The sequence below is a fragment of the Macadamia integrifolia genome, chromosome 11 (genome assembly GCF_013358625.1).
Source record: "Macadamia integrifolia cultivar HAES 741 chromosome 11, SCU_Mint_v3, whole genome shotgun sequence".
Classification (NCBI taxonomy): domain Eukaryota; kingdom Viridiplantae; phylum Streptophyta; class Magnoliopsida; order Proteales; family Proteaceae; genus Macadamia; species Macadamia integrifolia.
Window position 1 is genome coordinate 26,574,191 of NC_056567.1, and position 18,901 is coordinate 26,593,091.

General features: G+C 39.8%; 1 protein-coding gene across 1 annotated transcript in view; it reads right to left on the reverse strand.

Annotated features, from left to right (window-relative positions):
- Window positions 1-18,901, reverse strand: part of LOC122093823 (rho GTPase-activating protein 7-like) — an 86,958-nt gene that overhangs the window by 13,924 nt on the left and 54,133 nt on the right. The window contains exons 12-15 of the mRNA XM_042664324.1: window positions 18,121-18,364; window positions 15,759-15,980; window positions 13,913-14,269; window positions 6,290-6,339 (exon numbers count right to left, since the gene is read on the reverse strand). Of these exons, the coding sequence (XP_042520258.1) occupies window positions 6,290-6,339; window positions 13,913-14,269; window positions 15,759-15,980; window positions 18,121-18,364 (873 nt within the window). The remainder of the gene's footprint in view (window positions 1-6,289; window positions 6,340-13,912; window positions 14,270-15,758; window positions 15,981-18,120; window positions 18,365-18,901) is intronic.

Genomic DNA, 18,901 nt, shown 5'->3' on the forward strand with positions numbered 1-18,901 from the left:
AGGGAAGGATACATCAAGGGGGGAGATAATGGAGGTGGGGAGATTTAGCTTGATTGTATACACCAATGACCAATCGGAAATAGCTTGTGTTTTCCTCCTTTTGTCTTGTTTTGGCAGATCTGGCTGTAGATTTAGCTTGATTGTATTGGTTGGCCTTGTTCTGAGCTTGCCTCCCCCCCCCCCTTGTATATTCTTCTCTCTTGGTAATGTATTAAATTAATCATCCAAAAAAAATGGAGGTGGGGTGACCCCAGGAGACAACAGTGAGCATGTTCCTTGGGGTGTCATAGACAGCATGGGGGCAAAGAGATCCAAGTTTGGAGATAACATCAAAGAGATGGCCTTCCAAATCTGATACAAAGAATGGGAATTGGAAATCCATCCACGAAGATTTCGCTCCATCCAGATATGATTGATAGAAGCATAGAAGGCAAGCTTCTCAGCAGTGTCACAAATGGAAGAACCAGCATATCGGTGAGCATCGGTTCGATACGAACCAATACGCATGTAATTCAATTGTTCGGGGCTCAATTGTACGTATCGAGAGTATCGGAGAGTATTGGAGTGTATCATATAGTATCATACGATACGTTTTGATACATAGAAATTTTTTAATAACATGTATTGTATTAGTGGGTATCAGTACAAGAAAAGGAGATGACTGCCATAGTGCCTATGCACTTGGAGACACTATTTGCTCGGGTCAAAATTCGTTGTCCGAACGGATAACATAGCTCGTGGAGTTCCCATCCGTCGGTAAGCTGGTCGGCTAATACCTTGACCTTTTTTTGCAGCCGAGCAAATAATCAACTCCATGAGCCCCTGCTCAAGTAAGCTGATCTATGAGCACCGTTGCGCGTTAGCGCATCCGTTTTCTTGCTGGCTCTATTATAGGGTCCGGGACGGGCCTCCTACTACTTTCTTTCCCAACACCAATATGTATCGGCCGATATGGTACAATACACGCCGATACTTTAAACCATGGGTAAGATTGAAATTAAATATATCTAGATGAGAGCTCCACAATGAATTTTCACACATTCCAACTTACTAGGAACTTTTCATCATTCTTAGGCTTTGTAATACCATTTTTTATTTTTTAATTGGGCTTTTGGAGGGAGGGGGAGTTGACTAGTTGGTCAAGTAATAAAAGATGAAGTTCCCAGTTCCCACCCAAAGCTGATGTTCAGTGCTAAGGCAACGGTAGAATGCTATTCACCAACGGCTTGCTCATTCCCGCACATTGTTCCTTCTGTTTGTGTCAACCTGTGCTTGGGTAACCACCAGCAGATCACATTCTCATTCCAGCAAGAAATGGCATGCCCAAGCACACTTTGATCGCAAGAAGGCTCTGTAATCACTTTAATGGTGGATCCAAGCAGCCAAAAGCATTTCACTCTTACTACAGGTGGCTCTTTTAATGCTCATGATTACTTCTGGCAGACAACGCCAGTAGGAGCTGCAGCAACCATGCATCCACTGATCGAACTACCAACACCCATCATTAACAATAACCACTCCAACAAACTCAACAATAACAATAAAAAGTAAATGATCAGGTTCAGACATCATTCCTGCAACTTTGTAAACTCTAGTGATCCAAAATCCTCCATCATTACATAGCTCAAACCACAAGGACAAACTTACCACACAACCAATTTTACTTTTTCCACACTGAGGAGCAATTTATATGGGACAGTCTATAAGGGAAAAGAAACAGACACAAAAAGCAGGACACAGTGAGTAAAGACCTGGTCTTCCAGTTTCTGTGGGCTCAACAAGCAATTGTGAGTGAGTGTGTGTGTGTTTAAATAGCCCTTCACTACCACCACCACCACCAAAAAATAAATAAATAAATAAATAAATAATGGGAAAGATCATGGAGATCAAAGAGTTTCGATTTGTTAAACTGAATAGGCAGTGTGGGATCTGTAACATGATTATTATACAAGAAAAATGGTTCACATTTTTTTTTGATGGTAAACAATATATAAAGCAAGAAGAAAAAGGGGGTGGGGGATATACACAGCCTAGAAAGGCAAGAACTGCACAAAGCAAGGGGAGACAACCATTAAGGAGCAGGGGGAGGGGAGGACAAAATAGATAGCGGTAAACCCCAGGAGATAACAATTAGCCTGTTCCTTGGGGTGTCAACGACTAAACCAGGAGGAGCCCGGCTAAGCATGGAGGAGACATCGAAGTAGTTGGTGTTCCAAATCTTATCACAAGATTTGGAATTGGAAGACCATCTACACAGATTTTTCTCCATCCAAATGTGGTTGATGGCAGTGCAAAAAGCCAGCTTCCCAGCAGTATCGCAAATCGAGTTACTGGAAAAGGCCATGTCGATCCAAATCCATTCTCTCTGAAGGGGGAGGGGACTTCTTCTAGACAGCCAACATTTGGCAAGGATACGCTTCCAAATGGTGGAAGAGAACGGACAACAAAAGAAAAAAAGATCATTAGTGTCTTCAAAACCATTCCAACAAAAGCAACAAGTGGGGTTAGAGATGTGACGGCGCAAGAGGATGGCCTCGGTAGGAAGACAATCAGAGAGAGCTCTCTATACAGTGAAATTATGCCGAGGAATGTAGAATTTGAACCAAACCTTCTTATGCCAATGGGAGGGAGGGCCAGAAGAGCAAATCAGATGCCAAGCAGAGGAGGAGGAGAATTGACCAGAAGAAGAAGGGGAGCAAATGATTTTATCTAAAGGGTCAAATAAGGTAAGGGGAGGAAGGGGGGAAGGGATGACCAGAAGGGAGAGAGGGCAGGGTATCCAAAGGGGCAAACCAAACACCATTTAGGATGACAGAGGAAACGAGGGAAGCTTCCTAGCATAGTTGTCAAGGCGTCGCCTAGGCGACAGTCGCCTTATTGCACTGCATGTCGCCTTGTGTTTTGGCACTTATTTATGCCAAATATCATTTAAGTAAATGCTTTTTATATTTGTTATTTCATTTACTTAATATATTATTCATAAATAAGCAAATATCCCCTATTTGAATCCAATAAAAATAATTTAAAAATCAAATTCCAAAAGGATAAAAAGTCAACCCCCCAGTCCAAGAAGAAAAATCGGATTTTGGTTATAGGGGCGATTTTCAACTTTTAAATGCTGGAGTTTTTATCAATTATGAAAATGTTATAAATTCTATTATGTTAAAACATTGCTAAAAACCAAAAGTCCGATAAAATAATTTTTTGTTTTGATATCCATAAAATTATTTTCATTCAGGCGATTTTAACAGCATTCGCGCACTTAAAAATAAGTTTGACCGGAGCATAACTTTGTCATTACAACTTATATTTAAGTAATCTTAGACTTAAGTAATCTTAGACTTGTTGGAAAGCTGGTTTTATATTATAACTGATACAAAAAGTCTCATGTAAAAATAATATCATTTGACCAGTCAAACTTATTATAGAACCAAAGCATTTCTCTAAATTTTGATTTTTTATAACTTAATATGACTTGATATTAATTTTTTATGATTTAATATGGCTAAATGTTGATTTTTAATGACTTGATGTTGCTTAATCTTGATTTTTTATGATACAAGGTATATATAGCTTACTAAATAATGTTAGAAAATAGGAAAAATAAAAAATAACAATTGGTCGCCTTATTCGCCTTAAGGCATGCGCCTTCTCGCCTAAGCGCTTAGACAACCCTCCACCGCCTTGGTTCGCTTTGGTGCCGTGACAACTATGCTTCCTAGTAGACCGTCTTGGCACCAGCCTGAAGGATGAGGATACCATTGGGATGCCCATTATCTAGCCAAAGGGAGGTGGATGCTCCATTCCCGATAGAAGAATGGATGGCACGCAAGACAGTGGGCCTGTGAAGGAGAATGTTCCTCCAAACCCAAGAGGAGTTTTGGAGGGTAGGAGCAATCCAAACTCCAAAGGGGACCTTTGAGAAGAAGGAACGAATAGACCCAAGAGACCCAAATACTGCGAGGCCTTGAAACTAGCTTCCAGATGAGTTAGAGAATGCCAACAGTATTAGCATTTTATTCTCCTCAATCCAAGACCTCCCTCTGCCTTGGGGAGGCAGACAGAAGACCAACAGAGACGGTGGAGGAATCTAGCATTGTCGGTGCCCTTCCAAAGAAAGGAACAAAAAGAGACTCAATGGATTTAATGACGGATTTTGAGAGCTGAAAGACCCAAACCAATAAATGTAAGAGGATTGGAGAACAAAACTAGATGAGTTCAAGACTACCAGCATAGGACATAATCTTCCCTTTCCAAACTTGGAGCCTCTTATAGATTTGGCCAAGCATAGAGGAACAGTGGTGGAAAGTTAGCCTAGAAGAGATGAGGGGAAGGCCAAGACACTTAACAAGGAGAGACCCACTCTAGAAGCCTATAAGCTCAAGCAACCTAGCGATGGAGGAGTCAGAGGCCCCAACAAGGAATAGGCGGGATTTAAGAAGGTTGATATGAAGATCAGATAGGGACTCAAAGGAGGAAAGGACATTATGGATTGGATGGATACAATATCAACTTTCGAGAAGATCATAAGATCGTCAGCAAAAGCAAAATGAGTGAGCTTAAAGGCTTTGCACATAGGAATAGGAGAGATAAGAAGGTTATCCATATGGGATTGAATGGATCTCGAAAGAACTTCAAGGGCGAAGTAGAAGAGGATGGGGAGAGGGGGCATCCTTGCCGAATCCCAACAAAGGAGGAGAAGAACCTTGAAGGAGACCCATTGACTAGGACTCAAAACTTAGGGAAGGAGATGCAAGAAATGATCCAGTCAACAAAAATTGGGGTAAAGGACATACCAAGGAGAACTTTGGAGATGAAATCCCATCTGATGAGTCGAATTGATATCGATCTTTAGAAGGGAAGCGAGAGAGTGGGATTTCTTGACGAACAATTTCATGACAAAGAATGATATTATCCGCAATGCTCCAGCTCGCAATGAAGGTAGACTAGTTGGCACTGACAATGGAGTCAATCACCAGTTGGAGCCAATTTGCAAGAATCTTTGCAATAAACTTGTAGAGGAGGTTGGAGAGAGAAATGAGCCTAAAATCCACCATAGAAGAAGCTCCTTCCTTTTGGGGGATGAGGCAGAGAAAGGTGTGATTGATGGAATGAATTTGGGAAGGGTTAAAGCAGAAGCTCCTGATGGCCTTAGAGATATCGGACCCTATGATATCCTAGTAATAGGAGAAGAAACCCATGCTAAATCCATCAGGGCCAAGGGCTTTGTTGGATTTATAGGAATGGACGACAGCAAGGATCTCAGGGTCAGATGGGATGGCTTGGAGGGAAGAGATTACGTGAGGAGGGACAAATTTATTCAGAAGGGGGGAATCTAAATGAGGAGGGGGAGAGGACGGACAGAAGATATAGGTGAAATATGACACCACATCAGCTTTAATGGCAGAGGGGTCCATCTATGGCCGTGAGCTGAGGAATATTGAGAAAGCTTTCCTCTTGAGAGAAAAGAGAGGACAGCTCAATGGAGGCATCTTTCTCCTCAAGGCCAAGGAAGAATTGAAGATGTCCCTCAGCAGACAGGATTGTATAGATTCAAGCTTACAATGGAAAATGTAGACTTGGGAGGAAATAATGCCAAAGGTGGAGGCTTTCCAGGCTTTAAGAGCAGACTTCACATTCTTAAGTTTGTGGGCAAAGGCGATGAGAGGAGAGGAGAGGAGAGGGGAGGGGAGGGGGAACGGATATCCCAAGCAGATTTGACAATAGGAAGGAAACCAGAATGGAGGGACCACATGTCAAAGAATTTAAAGGGCTTGGGGCCGAATGAGAGATAGGGGTTGACAAATAGAGAAAGGGGGCAATGGTCTAAGATGCTAGGAGGATCGAAAGTGGCATGGGAGCATTCACATATTAATTTGACTTAAAGAAACAACTCTATCAAACAGAATCATAGAAATTATGAAATATTTTGTTAAGTCTATTTTTCTAGACCATGCCATTACTTGGGTGGGTTCAATGTGGATCTTTCTGCATCTTGACACAATGCTATCTCTAATATCATCATCCAACTTTACGGGGTCTGTTGCTTTGTAGAATTCCACAACTACCAAATTGACCATTTAAGTGCTAAACTTCGAGAAATAGATATCTCATTCTCTAGGATTTAAGGCAAAACAAAACAAAATTCAGTTCCCACAGAACGCTACCTGTTTAAAACGAACCTCTTTTGAGTTAAATCATGCACCAATATTTAACTAACAATGAAACACTGCAGTCCTAAAGAAAAGAAAAAGTGTTCAAAAGCAATTCCTAGTTACGAGAAACTTACTCTTCCTCACCAGAGGAGTCAATTGACTCCATGGAAGGATGCTTTCTTGCCTGCAAGAAAAATATAAGATATCTTAAGTTCCATTTCCATGAGAAGAAGTAATTTTAAATATCAAAGCTGGTATGAAAAATATTAATAACCTTATTTAGGAGGCAAGTATATCTGGTTCAACACAAAATGTTCTTTGCCTTTCACAAGATTACAAACAGCACCTAATATCATTTTTTGGAGGAAGCAGTAACCTTGATGAAGACAAGTACTACAGAAAACAGTACCATCGCAAGCCAAGAAGAGCCAGGACCACATTTAGGCTCAATGGACAAGGCCAAACCAAGCCCATGTGACGCAGAAGTGCATCCATGGATCGATCCGAACCTGTTTGGCAACCCTGACCATGAACCGGGTACATAGTTGGGTCTTTAGTCTAGTAAAATATTAGTAGTTTATTTATTTACTTATTTAGATTTATCTTGTAATCTTTCAATTAGGCTAGAGTTTCATTCGGTTTTTAATTTTAGAGTTTGATTCCATATAGGTTGGGTTAGATAATTACGAGAATTTATTTCTATTTCAGTATTAGACTTCAATTAGGAAACTTTTAATTTTGCTCTTATAAATACGCTTGTAACCCAATTCATTGGGTGGATTTGACAATGAATTAAAAATAGTGAGTTGTTTGGTGCCTGCGTAGCCAGTGTGTGGTGAGCTCCCCCACTCCCCCCCCCCCCAAGGCCCCAACGCGATCTCTCTGCCATGATTTCTTCTCCAATTCTGCTTCTTCTACCCTTTCATTTCCTATCATTTTTCTTCACAGCAAATACTCTGTTCAGCCTATGGAGCCACAGTACCTCCATAGACTAGTATCAATCTGACACTTACCTCTTTTCTTTCTCCCTATTACTTTGGGTAGAGGTTCCCTTGTCCTAGGTGACTCAACCCTCAAGTTTTTGGTGGTTGAGACCCTGCCTATTGGTGGCTCTCTCTCTGAGATCTATTAATGACCTGCAACTACCACTTGGAGGAATTCAGAGCTTTATAGTACTGAAAAAAAGGAACCCTGAAACCTGAAATCAAGGTTCAAGATCTCGCTATTAACTCTTTTTTTTTTTCACATGGAAAAACGAGAGCACAAGCAATATATAAAATGTACAATATATCGGTATCGACTCGACTCAGTCGAGTTAGACCAAGTCAAGTGAGTTATATACATAATTTCGACCTTCAACTCAACATAACTCGAAAACTCGCGCCTCTCACCTCTCACCCTGCTGTGAATAAAAAGTGAGCTTTTGGTGGATTATTTTGCCCAATCCCTCCTCTACAGTGGTAATTAACAACTTCAACACTTGGAGATTGGAAATTATCACTTCATCATTAACCTTTAGAGATCTTTTTCTTCTCAAGAACAGTTTTAGGTAAAAACAACTTCTCAAAACCAATTTTTTTATAGAGACATGGTCAATAGTTGTTTGTTTTTATTGTGGAATAGCCTAGGGTGAAGGGTACGAAGACAACCTACCGTAGTTGTCATGGTGCCAAGGTGAACAAGTGTTATTTTTTATTTTCCCTCTTTTCTAACATTATTTAGTAGACTACATATAGTTTAGCTTGCATTATAAAAAATCAACATTGAACCACATCAAGCCATCAAAAATCAACATTAAGTCACATCAAGTCATCAAAAATCAACATTTAGAGAAATGTTCTTGTTTTATAATAAGTTTGACTAGTCAAATGATTTTTTTTACATGAGACATTTTGTATTAGGTAGAGCACAAAACCAGCTTTCCAACAAGTCTAAGATTACTAAATGTTGAGTTTTAATGACAAAGTTATGTTCCGGCTAAACTTCTTTTAAAGTGTGTGAATGTTGTTAAAATTGCCTAAATAAAAATAAATTCATACATATCAAAACAAAAGATTATTTTACAGGACTTCTAGGTTTTAGCAATGCTTTACCATAATAAGATTTAAGAAATTTTCAGAATTGAGAAAACCCCAGCATTTGAAATTTGAAATCACCCATACAACGAAAAATTCAATTTTTCCTCTTGGACTAAGGGGTTGACTTTTTATCCTTTTAGAATTTTATTTTTAAACTATTTTTATTGGATTCAAATATAGGGTATTTACTTATTTATGAATAATATCTCAAAGAAATAATTTTAAACTGTTTTTAAAACATTTACTAAAATGATATTTGGCATAAATGTGTCGCACCTTGCAGTAAGGCGCCAGTGCAATAGGCCAACAATCGCTCAGACTCCAACTAGGCCACTCCTAGTCGTTGCATAGGCAACGCCTTGCCAACTATGATACCTAAGGTCCGAAGTCAAAGTACCATTTTGGGCTTGATTTTTGAAAAACTGAGGTTTCCACTATGTTTAGAGTCATCAAGTCGGAGACGGAGCTTAGTCACTTGCAAGGATTAGTCATTTCTTTTTGCTTGTGCGGCTGACCATCGGCGATTATAGACCAATAAGGAGAGGGGCCAATCTTGCTACTCACCATAGCCATATTTGTCACGGTGTCAAATCGATCCAAGGCGGTATGAATCGCCATTATGGCGTTGCCATGGCGGTCAAATCGCCCATGTGTCATTTTTTATTTTTCCTATTTTCTAAAGTTATTTAGTATGGTACTTTTTTATTTTCCCTATTCTCTAAAGTTATTTAGCATGCTACAAGCCTACAATATATACCTTATAACATATAAAACCAACATTAAGCAACATCAAATCATCAAAAATCAACATAGCCCTATCAAAATCACCTTGCATTTTACAAAAAATTGACCACCTAGTGAATCAGGCGTGACCTGGCGTCCATGGCAGTGCCATGGCGACGCCTATCAACCAATGGCTACCGCCATTTGTGAGTCACGTAAATCGTAGCACTACCATGAACTTCTTTTTCCGCCAGGAAGCCAAATCGCCGCCTTGGCGACACCTAGGTGATGCCATGACAACTATGACCATAGCACTTCCCGAAATCAAAATTCGATGAGAAAGAGATACATAATAGATGTTATATATGAGGAAGCAAAGAGGCCAGCAAAGAAAAAGCTGATCTACGACCACCCTTTTATATAGGGTGGTCTACAATCAGCTAGCTCCATTGCTTAGTTGCTGGGCTTCCTTTCTGTAGCTTCCCAGGAAGATCTCGGACTTAGTCTAGTTACGAAAAAAGAAGCGAAGATAGGCTAATTGACAACCACCGAGATGATTGTGCAAAAATACCAGATCTGGGCAAGACCTTGCCGCAGATCCGGTACTTTTACCCAGCGAAACCTATGCTGACATCAAGATCTTGAACCTTGCCTAAAATCTGACTGTGAACCATGAGACTTAGACCTCAAACCATGAACTATGAACCCTGAAAAGAAAAACATGAAAAGTGGTTAAGCCTGAGACCTTGAACCCCATTAAACCCCATTGAACCCCCTCTGCAAACAAGATTTAGGGAGAAAATCCCAGCCATATAATTGTGATAAATCCATGAAATTTGATAGGTGGCCACCCAAGGAATTCCCCCCTCTCCAACAGTCAAATTACCAGATCACCAACTCACATGGCAAAAAAAGTAGTAGGCATGGTGGAAACCTTTACTTTTTTACATGAAAATACTTTTCTATTAAACAAGAGAGAGAAAGGCTCCCTAACCTACACAGCTAACATCATAAGCTTAACAAAATTCAGAACCACCCCAAAAAAAAAAAAAAATATATATATATATATACAGGAGAACACAGCTAAAAAAAAAAAACAACCTACACAGATAAAGATAACAACTCGTTTATGATGCTAGATATACCACATCCCTGACTCATCACAAAAAGTTCCTAAATTATGTCATTTATTCTCCAAACTACAACAGGAACTAGAATAACATGGTTTCATTATCATGTTTATGGCTTCTTAGATATGTACATAGTTGGCATGGCGCCTAGGCAAACCAAGGCTGTCAAGGGGGGGCAAAAATTAAGGCGACACCAACAAGGAACCTAGGTGACCAAGGAATCAGTCCACACAAAACTGCCTAGATGCCTAGGCGATGCCTGGACAACTATAGATTATTGGATTTGTACTATCATAAGCCAGTGTTTTGAATTTCTAATATGTAAAAATAACTGAATACTAATTTATCATTCGATATGTGGTCTCAACACATTGGGTTTCTCCTGATCGTCCGCTCTGCTTTGGACAAGCTTGTCCACGCCTTCCCCTCTCCCCTCATTAGGCTTGCCCATAAGCTTAGAAATCTCAATTGTGCCATCAAAGACTGGAACTCTTCCACCGTTGGTAACATCTCTTCATGTGTTTCCTCCTGTAAAAATAAGTTGACCTCTATCCAAACTCGGCTTCAAGGAGAACTCCTTAATCCCCATCTTATTGAGGAATAAAAATCCACCTCCCTTGAGCTTTCCTTCTTGCTAGCCAAGAAGAGAGCTTCCTCAAGAAAAAGTCCAACTTCAAATGGTTGCTTGAATACTCTAATTCGGCCTATTTTCATAGGGTCATGAAGGCTAGAACTAATTCTAACTCCATCCCCAGGGTCAATGCCAGAGATGGCTCATCCCTCTTTCGGCCTAAAGACATCAGGGCTAAGTTGTTGCTTACTTCTCCAAGATCCTTCATGCCCCCTCCCTCGTTCCTGTGGCTCCCCTCCCCCTTGGTCTTTTGAACAAATTCGTCCCCTCTCACCTATTTGCCTCCCTCTAGGCCATCCCCTCTGATGAGGAGATCAAATCCATCGCTCGCTCTCACAAGGCAATAAAGCCCCTTGGTCCAGAAGGATTCAGTATGGGCTTTAGGAGCTGTTTCTCTTCTTGTTGGGAAATCATCAATTTTGACCTTATCCCTGCCATTAGAAGCTCCTTCAACCCCAGCCAAATTGACGGTATCAACCGCACCTTCCTCCGCCTCATCCTTGCCCGATTTCAGGCCTATCACCCTCTACAATCTTTTTCACAAATCCATCGCCAAAATTCTGGCCAACCACCTTCAGTTAGTGATTGACTTCTTATCAGTTCTAACCAATCTGCTTCCATTGCTTGTAGAAGCATTGCTGATAATATCATCCTCTACTATAATATTGTGAGGTTTTGATAGGAAATCCCATTCCCCTGCTTTTCTCCTTAAAATTGACATCCATAAGACTTTTGGATGATAAAATGGGAATTCATTTCCAAAACTTTGCTTGTCATGTCCTTCCCTCTAGTCTTTGTCAACTGGATTCACTCCTACATCTTCGCCCCACAATTCTCTATTCTTGTCAATGGCAGCCTGGCTGGTTTCTCCGCATCCTTTGCGGGTATCTGTCAATGCTGCCCCTTCTCTCCCCTCTTCTCCCTTGCCCTAGAAGACCTCTCCAGATCCATCCAATCCTCCAATAATCAGCTCCTAATCTCCCCACCCCCAAAAGTAAACCACTTAATCTCACTCACCTTGTTTTGCCGATGATCTTATAATCTTCTCCAAAGCCAACTCCCTCTCCATCGAGACCATCATGTCCTCTCTCCACAGCTTTGAATCCTTATCTAGCCTCCCATCAATCACCTAAAATCTCGTGTTTTCCTCCCTAGAGTTTGCAATTCCTCCAAAGATGCCCTCCTCCATCTGATTGGCTTCTCCTTTGGCTCCCTCCCTATTAAGTTTTTAGGTTTACCGCTAATCATTGTTATTGCCCAATAATGCTCACCCATGCTTGACCACATCAGGAAAAGACTTCGGCTCTGGAAAGGCAAGCTCTTCTCTTATGTGGGCTGCCTAGAGCTCATCGGATCCATGCTCGAATCATGTTACATTAACTGGTCCAACATTTTCCAGCTTCCCTAAGCCACCAATAAGGTTGTGAAATCCCTGATGGGTTCATTCCTTTGGAAAGGTACTAATTCCCTTAATTCCTCCACCCCATTAGTTGCGCTTCTATCTGCCTCCCAAACATGAAGGTGGCCTTGGTTTGCGTAGGATCAAAGATGCAAACTGTGCGGGGATCCTAAAGCTAATCTAGAAGCTTGCCTCTAAATAGAACATCATCTAGGATTCTTGGGTCTATTCTTCCCTCCTCTGAAAGGATTCTTTATGGACCATCTCCCCTCCACCAACTCCTCTTGGGTTTGGCGTCAGCTCCCGAATGCCAAACCCATTGCCCTTAGGGCCATTTATACACTCATCAAAGATGGTTCATCCACTTTCCTCTAGCTTGATAATTGGCATCCCTCGGCGTTCTCTTCTTGATTGTTGGTCGTAGGTCTGTTTACTCCTCTAGATTAGCCAAAGTCTTCTCATTAATGCAATTTGGTCCCCCCTCCCTTATCCTCATTCTCTCAATCCTCTCTGATGCTCTCTCCCACCCCCTCCCTTATCCCCTTGCCAGTGTTGATAATGTCGTTAGGTCCCATTCCCCCTATGGCGAATTCAGATCATACTTTGCTTGGGATCTCATCTGATCCAGAGGTCCTCCTGTCCCTTGGCACAAGCTCACTTGGTTTCCTGGTCACATCCCCCGTCAATCCTTCACAGATTGGAGAACACTCTCCAATTGTCTCCCAACCTAGATTGTCCTTATTTACCACCATATCCATGTTCCCCCAGCCTGTTGCCTTTGTTGGAATGGATAAAAAGACACCAACCACCTCTTCTTTGATGTCCCTTCTCCTCTTCGGTTTGGAAAAGAGTTCTCTTGTTGTTGGCATCCCAAAAGAAGACCTCCTCAAAGATAGTGGATTTGGATCGACATGACCTTCTTAGGTCGCTCTATTTGTGACACTGCAGTGAAGCTTGCCTTCAGTGCCACCATCTACCACATTTGGATGAGGGTAACCTTCATAGATGAGCTTCCAAGTTCCAACTCCAGATCCTCTGATTCGATTTGGAAAGCCATATTCTTTGATGTTAGCTCCAAATTGGCCTCGTCCACCCTTTGTCATCGCAGTTCGTGATACCCCAAGGAACAAACTCGTTGTGTCCTGGGGCCTCCCTCCCACCCTTCTTTCCCCTCCAGATTAGGGTTTCGTCACTATTGCTTCATTGTATTTGTTTGCTCCCTTCTGGAGCTTGTATACCACCCCCCCCCGACTTTTTTCTTCCCTCTTCGGCATGAATTTCTTATTCACCCAAAAAAAATTTTAATTGCTAACTAATTAAGTTGAGTTGAGTTGTTAGATTATTGTATTAATGTAAAGTCTTATCTATTTGGTTCTATATCCCGAAAAGAAAAACTTTCCAAGTGCCTCAAACTATCTATATTTTCTAGTGAATTCTAAATCTTTTATTGGCATTCCATGCATAGCAACAACCATATCACAACCATGCATAGGCATTACCATACAGATATATCCAAGGTCAATGCAAAACAAAGTAAACAGAACAGTGGGCTACAGTGGCAAACATAAATTAAACTTGGAACCTAGTTAGGTATAATATTCTAGACATGGTAAGAAAACCAAAAATTGAAGAATTTGGCTAATGCCTAACAAAGAGAATCTCAAAGAACACTTAAGGAGGTCAACACATCAGAAACCTCAAGAGCAATCATTACGAAACAGGAAGAGCACCATTTCTTTTGTTAACCAAGTGAAAATACATTGACCACAAATCAGATAGACATCAGTACAACTCACATTGCTTCTTCCCCAAAAGACTGAGCGTTTCACATTGGGGTTGGGTCCACTTAATTTACTCGCAGGCTTTTCTGCACATAACTCAGGTCCAGGAACAGTTAGAGGAAGTCCTGGATCCATTGAAGACAGAAGCTCCCCCATAGATCGATGAGAGTCACTGGCAGGAAAAATATCAGGAGTATCGATCGCTGTCATTGTGTCATTATCACTACTTTGTCTGAATATTCCTTGTTGCTCATTAAATTGAATATTGGAATCTCTAGGTGACTTATGAGGATCTACAAGTGCCTTCAGATTTGTTGCTGAAGTGTGACTTTCCTTGGGGGAATCAACATCCGAATCATTACCTCCAAATGCCTATGCATCCACAAAATAAACACTCTTGATTAACAAACATCTAGCAAGAAGACATGATTGATGGAAGAAACGAATACAAACAGAGCAGAAACTTGCAGAGTATTTATTGGAAGTCCATTTCTCTTTAACTAAGAATAGAAAAAATAGAATCCTCAATTTTGGAACATATAATCACACATTAGTACACCAGTAAATAACACTTAAGCTAGTACAGTGTAAATCAAGTATCATCCTTCATTTGGGTGACTAACAACATAAAACTACCAATCCAGAGGGTCTAGTTTAACAGAACTCAAAATCCTATGCGTACGGCGTAGTTACTGCATCAGTATGAAGCATATAACTGTAGCTAAAAGAATAGCTATTTACTTAAAATGAGCCATGCCAGCTAAGATCCTCGACAAGATGCAGTACAATCTACAAAAGCAGATCAGATAAAAGTACATCCCAAGAGCATTAAGATCTCAGAGTTTGGCCTCACAATCAACTAGAAACTTGACAAATAAAAACAATGAAAAATGCATACACCATGACCAACATTGCCAATCATAGTTGTCACGGCGACAAGGCGAACCAAGGCGGTGGAGGGTTGTCTAAGCGCTTAGGCGAGAAGGCGCCCGCCTTAAGGCGAACTAGGCGAACAAATGTTATTTTTTATTTTTCCTATTTTCTAACATTATTTAGTAAGTTATATATACCTTGTATCATAAAAAATCAAGATTAAGCCACATCAAGTCATTAAAAATCAACATTTAGCCACATCAAATCATAAAAAATCAACATTAAGTCATATTAAGTTATAAAAAATCAACATTTAGAGAAATGCTCTTATTCTATAAAAAGTTTGACTGGTCAAATGATTTTATTTTTACATGAGACTTTTTGTATTAGTTATAACATAAAACCAGCTTTCTAACAAGTCTAAGATTACTTAAATCTGAGTTGTAATGACAAAGTTATGCATCAGTCAAACTTATTTTTAAGTGCGCGAATACTGTTAAAATCGCCTGAATGAAAATAATTTTATGAATATCAAAACAAAATATTTTTTTACCGGACTTTTGGTTTTTAACAATGTTTTAACATGATAGAATTTATAAAATTTTCATAATTGAGAAAAACCCTAGCATTTAAAAGTTGAAAATCGTCCCTATAACCAAAATCCAGTTTTTGTTCTTGGACTGGGGGGTTGACTTTTTATCCTTTTGGAATTTGATTTTTAAACTATTTTTATTGGATTCATACAGGGGGTATTTGCTTATTTATGAATAATATCTTAAGTAAATGAAATAACAAATATTAAAAACATTTACTTGAATGATATTTGGCATAAATAAGTGCCAAAACATAAGGCGACATGCAGTGCAACAAGGCGGCTGTCGCCTAGGCCCCAGGCAAACCGCCTGGACGCCTAGTCGTCGCCGAGGCAACGCCTTGACAACTATGTTTCCAATATATATACCAATAATTCACTGGAAAGATTAAAAACCTTATAGTCATAGAGATCACTAGCAACTGAACCACTGCTTTCACACAATTTTCCACTGAGTACACGGTCATGAACATCATCCATCTCTTGATCAACCTCATTTTCTGCATCATGGTATCCATTATCTTTCAGATCCACATTTTCATCATCAGTCGAGTCCTCAGTCCCACTGTTTTCTATCTGAGAATCAGCTGAAATGGAGCACCTGTGTAGATTATCATCCTGAATTAAAGGAAAATAAAATAGTTAAGCAAATCCAGAAAGAAAGCTAAACAACAAGACAGAAAATAGAGACCACCTACTATGACAAGAAAAATCTGATTCTGAAAATATCAGAGTATTAAAACATCAGCTTCACAATCAATCTGATACACATTACACATCTATAAAATGAAATGTATAAATGCAACAACAACAACAACAAAGCTTAGCCTTATCCCAACTAAATGGGGTTGGCTACATGGATCCACAGGTATTTTGAATAAAAAAAAAACTTTGGGGCATCCCACTCACGAACAATCGGCAACTCAGATCCCAGCCCTCCAAGCAGCCCTGCTAGATTCCATACTCGGGTGAAAAATGAAATGTATAAATGATAACAGAAATTGAGAGAGCTCACAAAACGGTGACAGATGAAACAATTAGATCCCAAAAGATACCATTTTTTTTTAAGTTTTGAATGACAGTATCTTGGGTCTAGGTCCTCCAGGCACGTAGATGGTTACGACCCCATAACTCTCCTAGTGTCTCAAGTCCACGATCGGGATGGAACCCATCATGGAATGGGACAAGATTTGTGTGAAAAAAAGAGTATGATCACGTGGGTTCAAGACTACGATGTTGGATACTGACTTTAAACATTGAAGCAAGGTTTAAAATATTGGTGATTGGTCCTAGGCAGTATACCGGAAAGGAAATTCTAAGAGACGTGCCGGAGAGACTTTAGAGATGTTGAATACACTTAAGATACACACTGATCAATGCAAAATGCGTTTTTATGCATAACACACCATAAACGCCATCACAAGCTTTACGTAGTACATGAGCAATACATCACATTTATCAACATTTTTACTAATTTCAGATCATTTGAAAATAAATAAAACTAAAAAAAATCATATTTATGAAATGTTTTCAATCCCCAAACAATACATAAAAATTCAAATAGGATCCTTTATGTAAAATAAGAAGTTTGGTTCCTTCTGTTTAGAGATATAAGATATAAAAGAACTGTTGCATAAAATGAAGAATTTTTAATTTCAAAGATTTTTTTTATATAAACGATTGTATATGAATTGTTTTTAGTTAAGATCTATGTGTTCAGCCATGATCCTTCATTCATTTATCATATTTGTAATCAGTGCTGTATCTCCATTTCCGTTCCGGTTTCTTTCTCCCCACCCTGCAACTCGGGTGTTCCCTCAAGAACAATGATCACCACTGCAATCTTCACCTCTGCTGCTGTCGATATACCTCATCAAACAGAATAGTGTTTCGATACATATGCTTATGTATTGAGCTGCAGTGATTCGTATCAGTTCGTACAACACAGTACGATAAATAGGACCTTTTTATCCCCATGTTTCATATCTGTATTGTACAACAGGTCAAAACCCGATAAGATCGATATGCATTGAGACTTAAAACCTTGCATTGGAGTGGGAGTTAGAATTAAGCTATAAAAGGTAAGAGCAGTAAGCTCTTAATTACAATTTTTTTTTTTTTTTCCGTTTTATGAATAAGAAATCATATTGATAAAGAGTCAGAAATTATGCTAATAGCCTAATGCCCAAGCTAAGGGCCAAGTGCCACCTAAACAGCCAGCTGAAGAGAAGAGACAGCAGCATGGAGATTAAACAATACATTCTGATACAACTCCTCTCATCCCTAATATAGGAAAGGCATTATAGGAACACCATCTCAGCCCCAGTACTCCCTGGCTGGCCACGAGAGTAGCCTAGTCTGCTGTTTGGCTTCCATTGGAAAGAGGCATTCACTTGTGAAGCCAAGAACCTGAATCCCTGATGAACCTGATAACATGCAGAAATCTCCATGGGCCTTCATTCTCACTTGCTTATCAACTCCAGTAAGCTACCACCACTTAAAGGCAATGCTTCTCCCTAAATTCAAGTTCTTAAAACAGAAAATATTGAGTTCCTCAAGCTTATGAAACAAAAACTCTTTCATGACAATTGAAAACTTTGACAAAGTTCAGTCAAACGCATAAAAACTCTATCCCACCATCTTAGTTTAGAAAACATACAACTAGGAGTTATGAGCTCAGTTGCTATTTAAGAACCAATGCTACACAAGCAACATACAGATTTATAAAAATAGTGACTACTGGTTGAAGGAATCTTACATCAAATATATTCTCATACTCCTCCAATAGAGTTGTAACAATGGCTTGAGCATTATTAGCAGCATTTGCTGCAGCAAGAAGCTGAGCAGAATTATCACCATTCATATCTAAGTCATCCTCCGACTCACATTCGCCAGCTAAAAGTGGGCGCAGTAATATGGGTGCCATGCAAGCAGCAACAGCAGATGGAGTCATTCGATTCTCAGATGCATGAGCAGCAATAGTGTGCATCATTTTCAGAATTCTGTGGAAATGTAAACACAAGTAAGAAATGATACCGAGCAAAGAAAGTGAGGCAACTGCTGCAACTGTAATTAGTGAGATTCTGGCACTCTTTATACAGCAAAGATAAAAACCAAAATGATGTCCATATAAAAGAAAACACCTCATCTATCAGCCGCTTCAAAACCATAACAAAAAAAAAAATGGTTGGTCAGTCTGAGCTCAGGTAAATCAATCATTTCTGAGAAGCCAATACTACCCGGGGATGCGACCACAACAAATGAATTACAACAATAATGAAGGCCAGGACCAGCAGGCTTCTTGATGCAGTGACATTAGGTGGTTAAACAGATATGATAGGCTTTGGAAACCAAAGCCCAAGAGGTCCAGTCCATTCTCTAAGCCATTGGGCTCAAGTTTGGGTCCAAACAAGGCCCGTAGCAGGTAAATCATTAGTCTTTTATGTAGCTGGAGTTTACTTTGTTTTGCAAGGGCATTATAACACTTCATATTTTCATATCGGGCCCAATGACAGGTCATGGGTTTTTTTTTTTCTTTT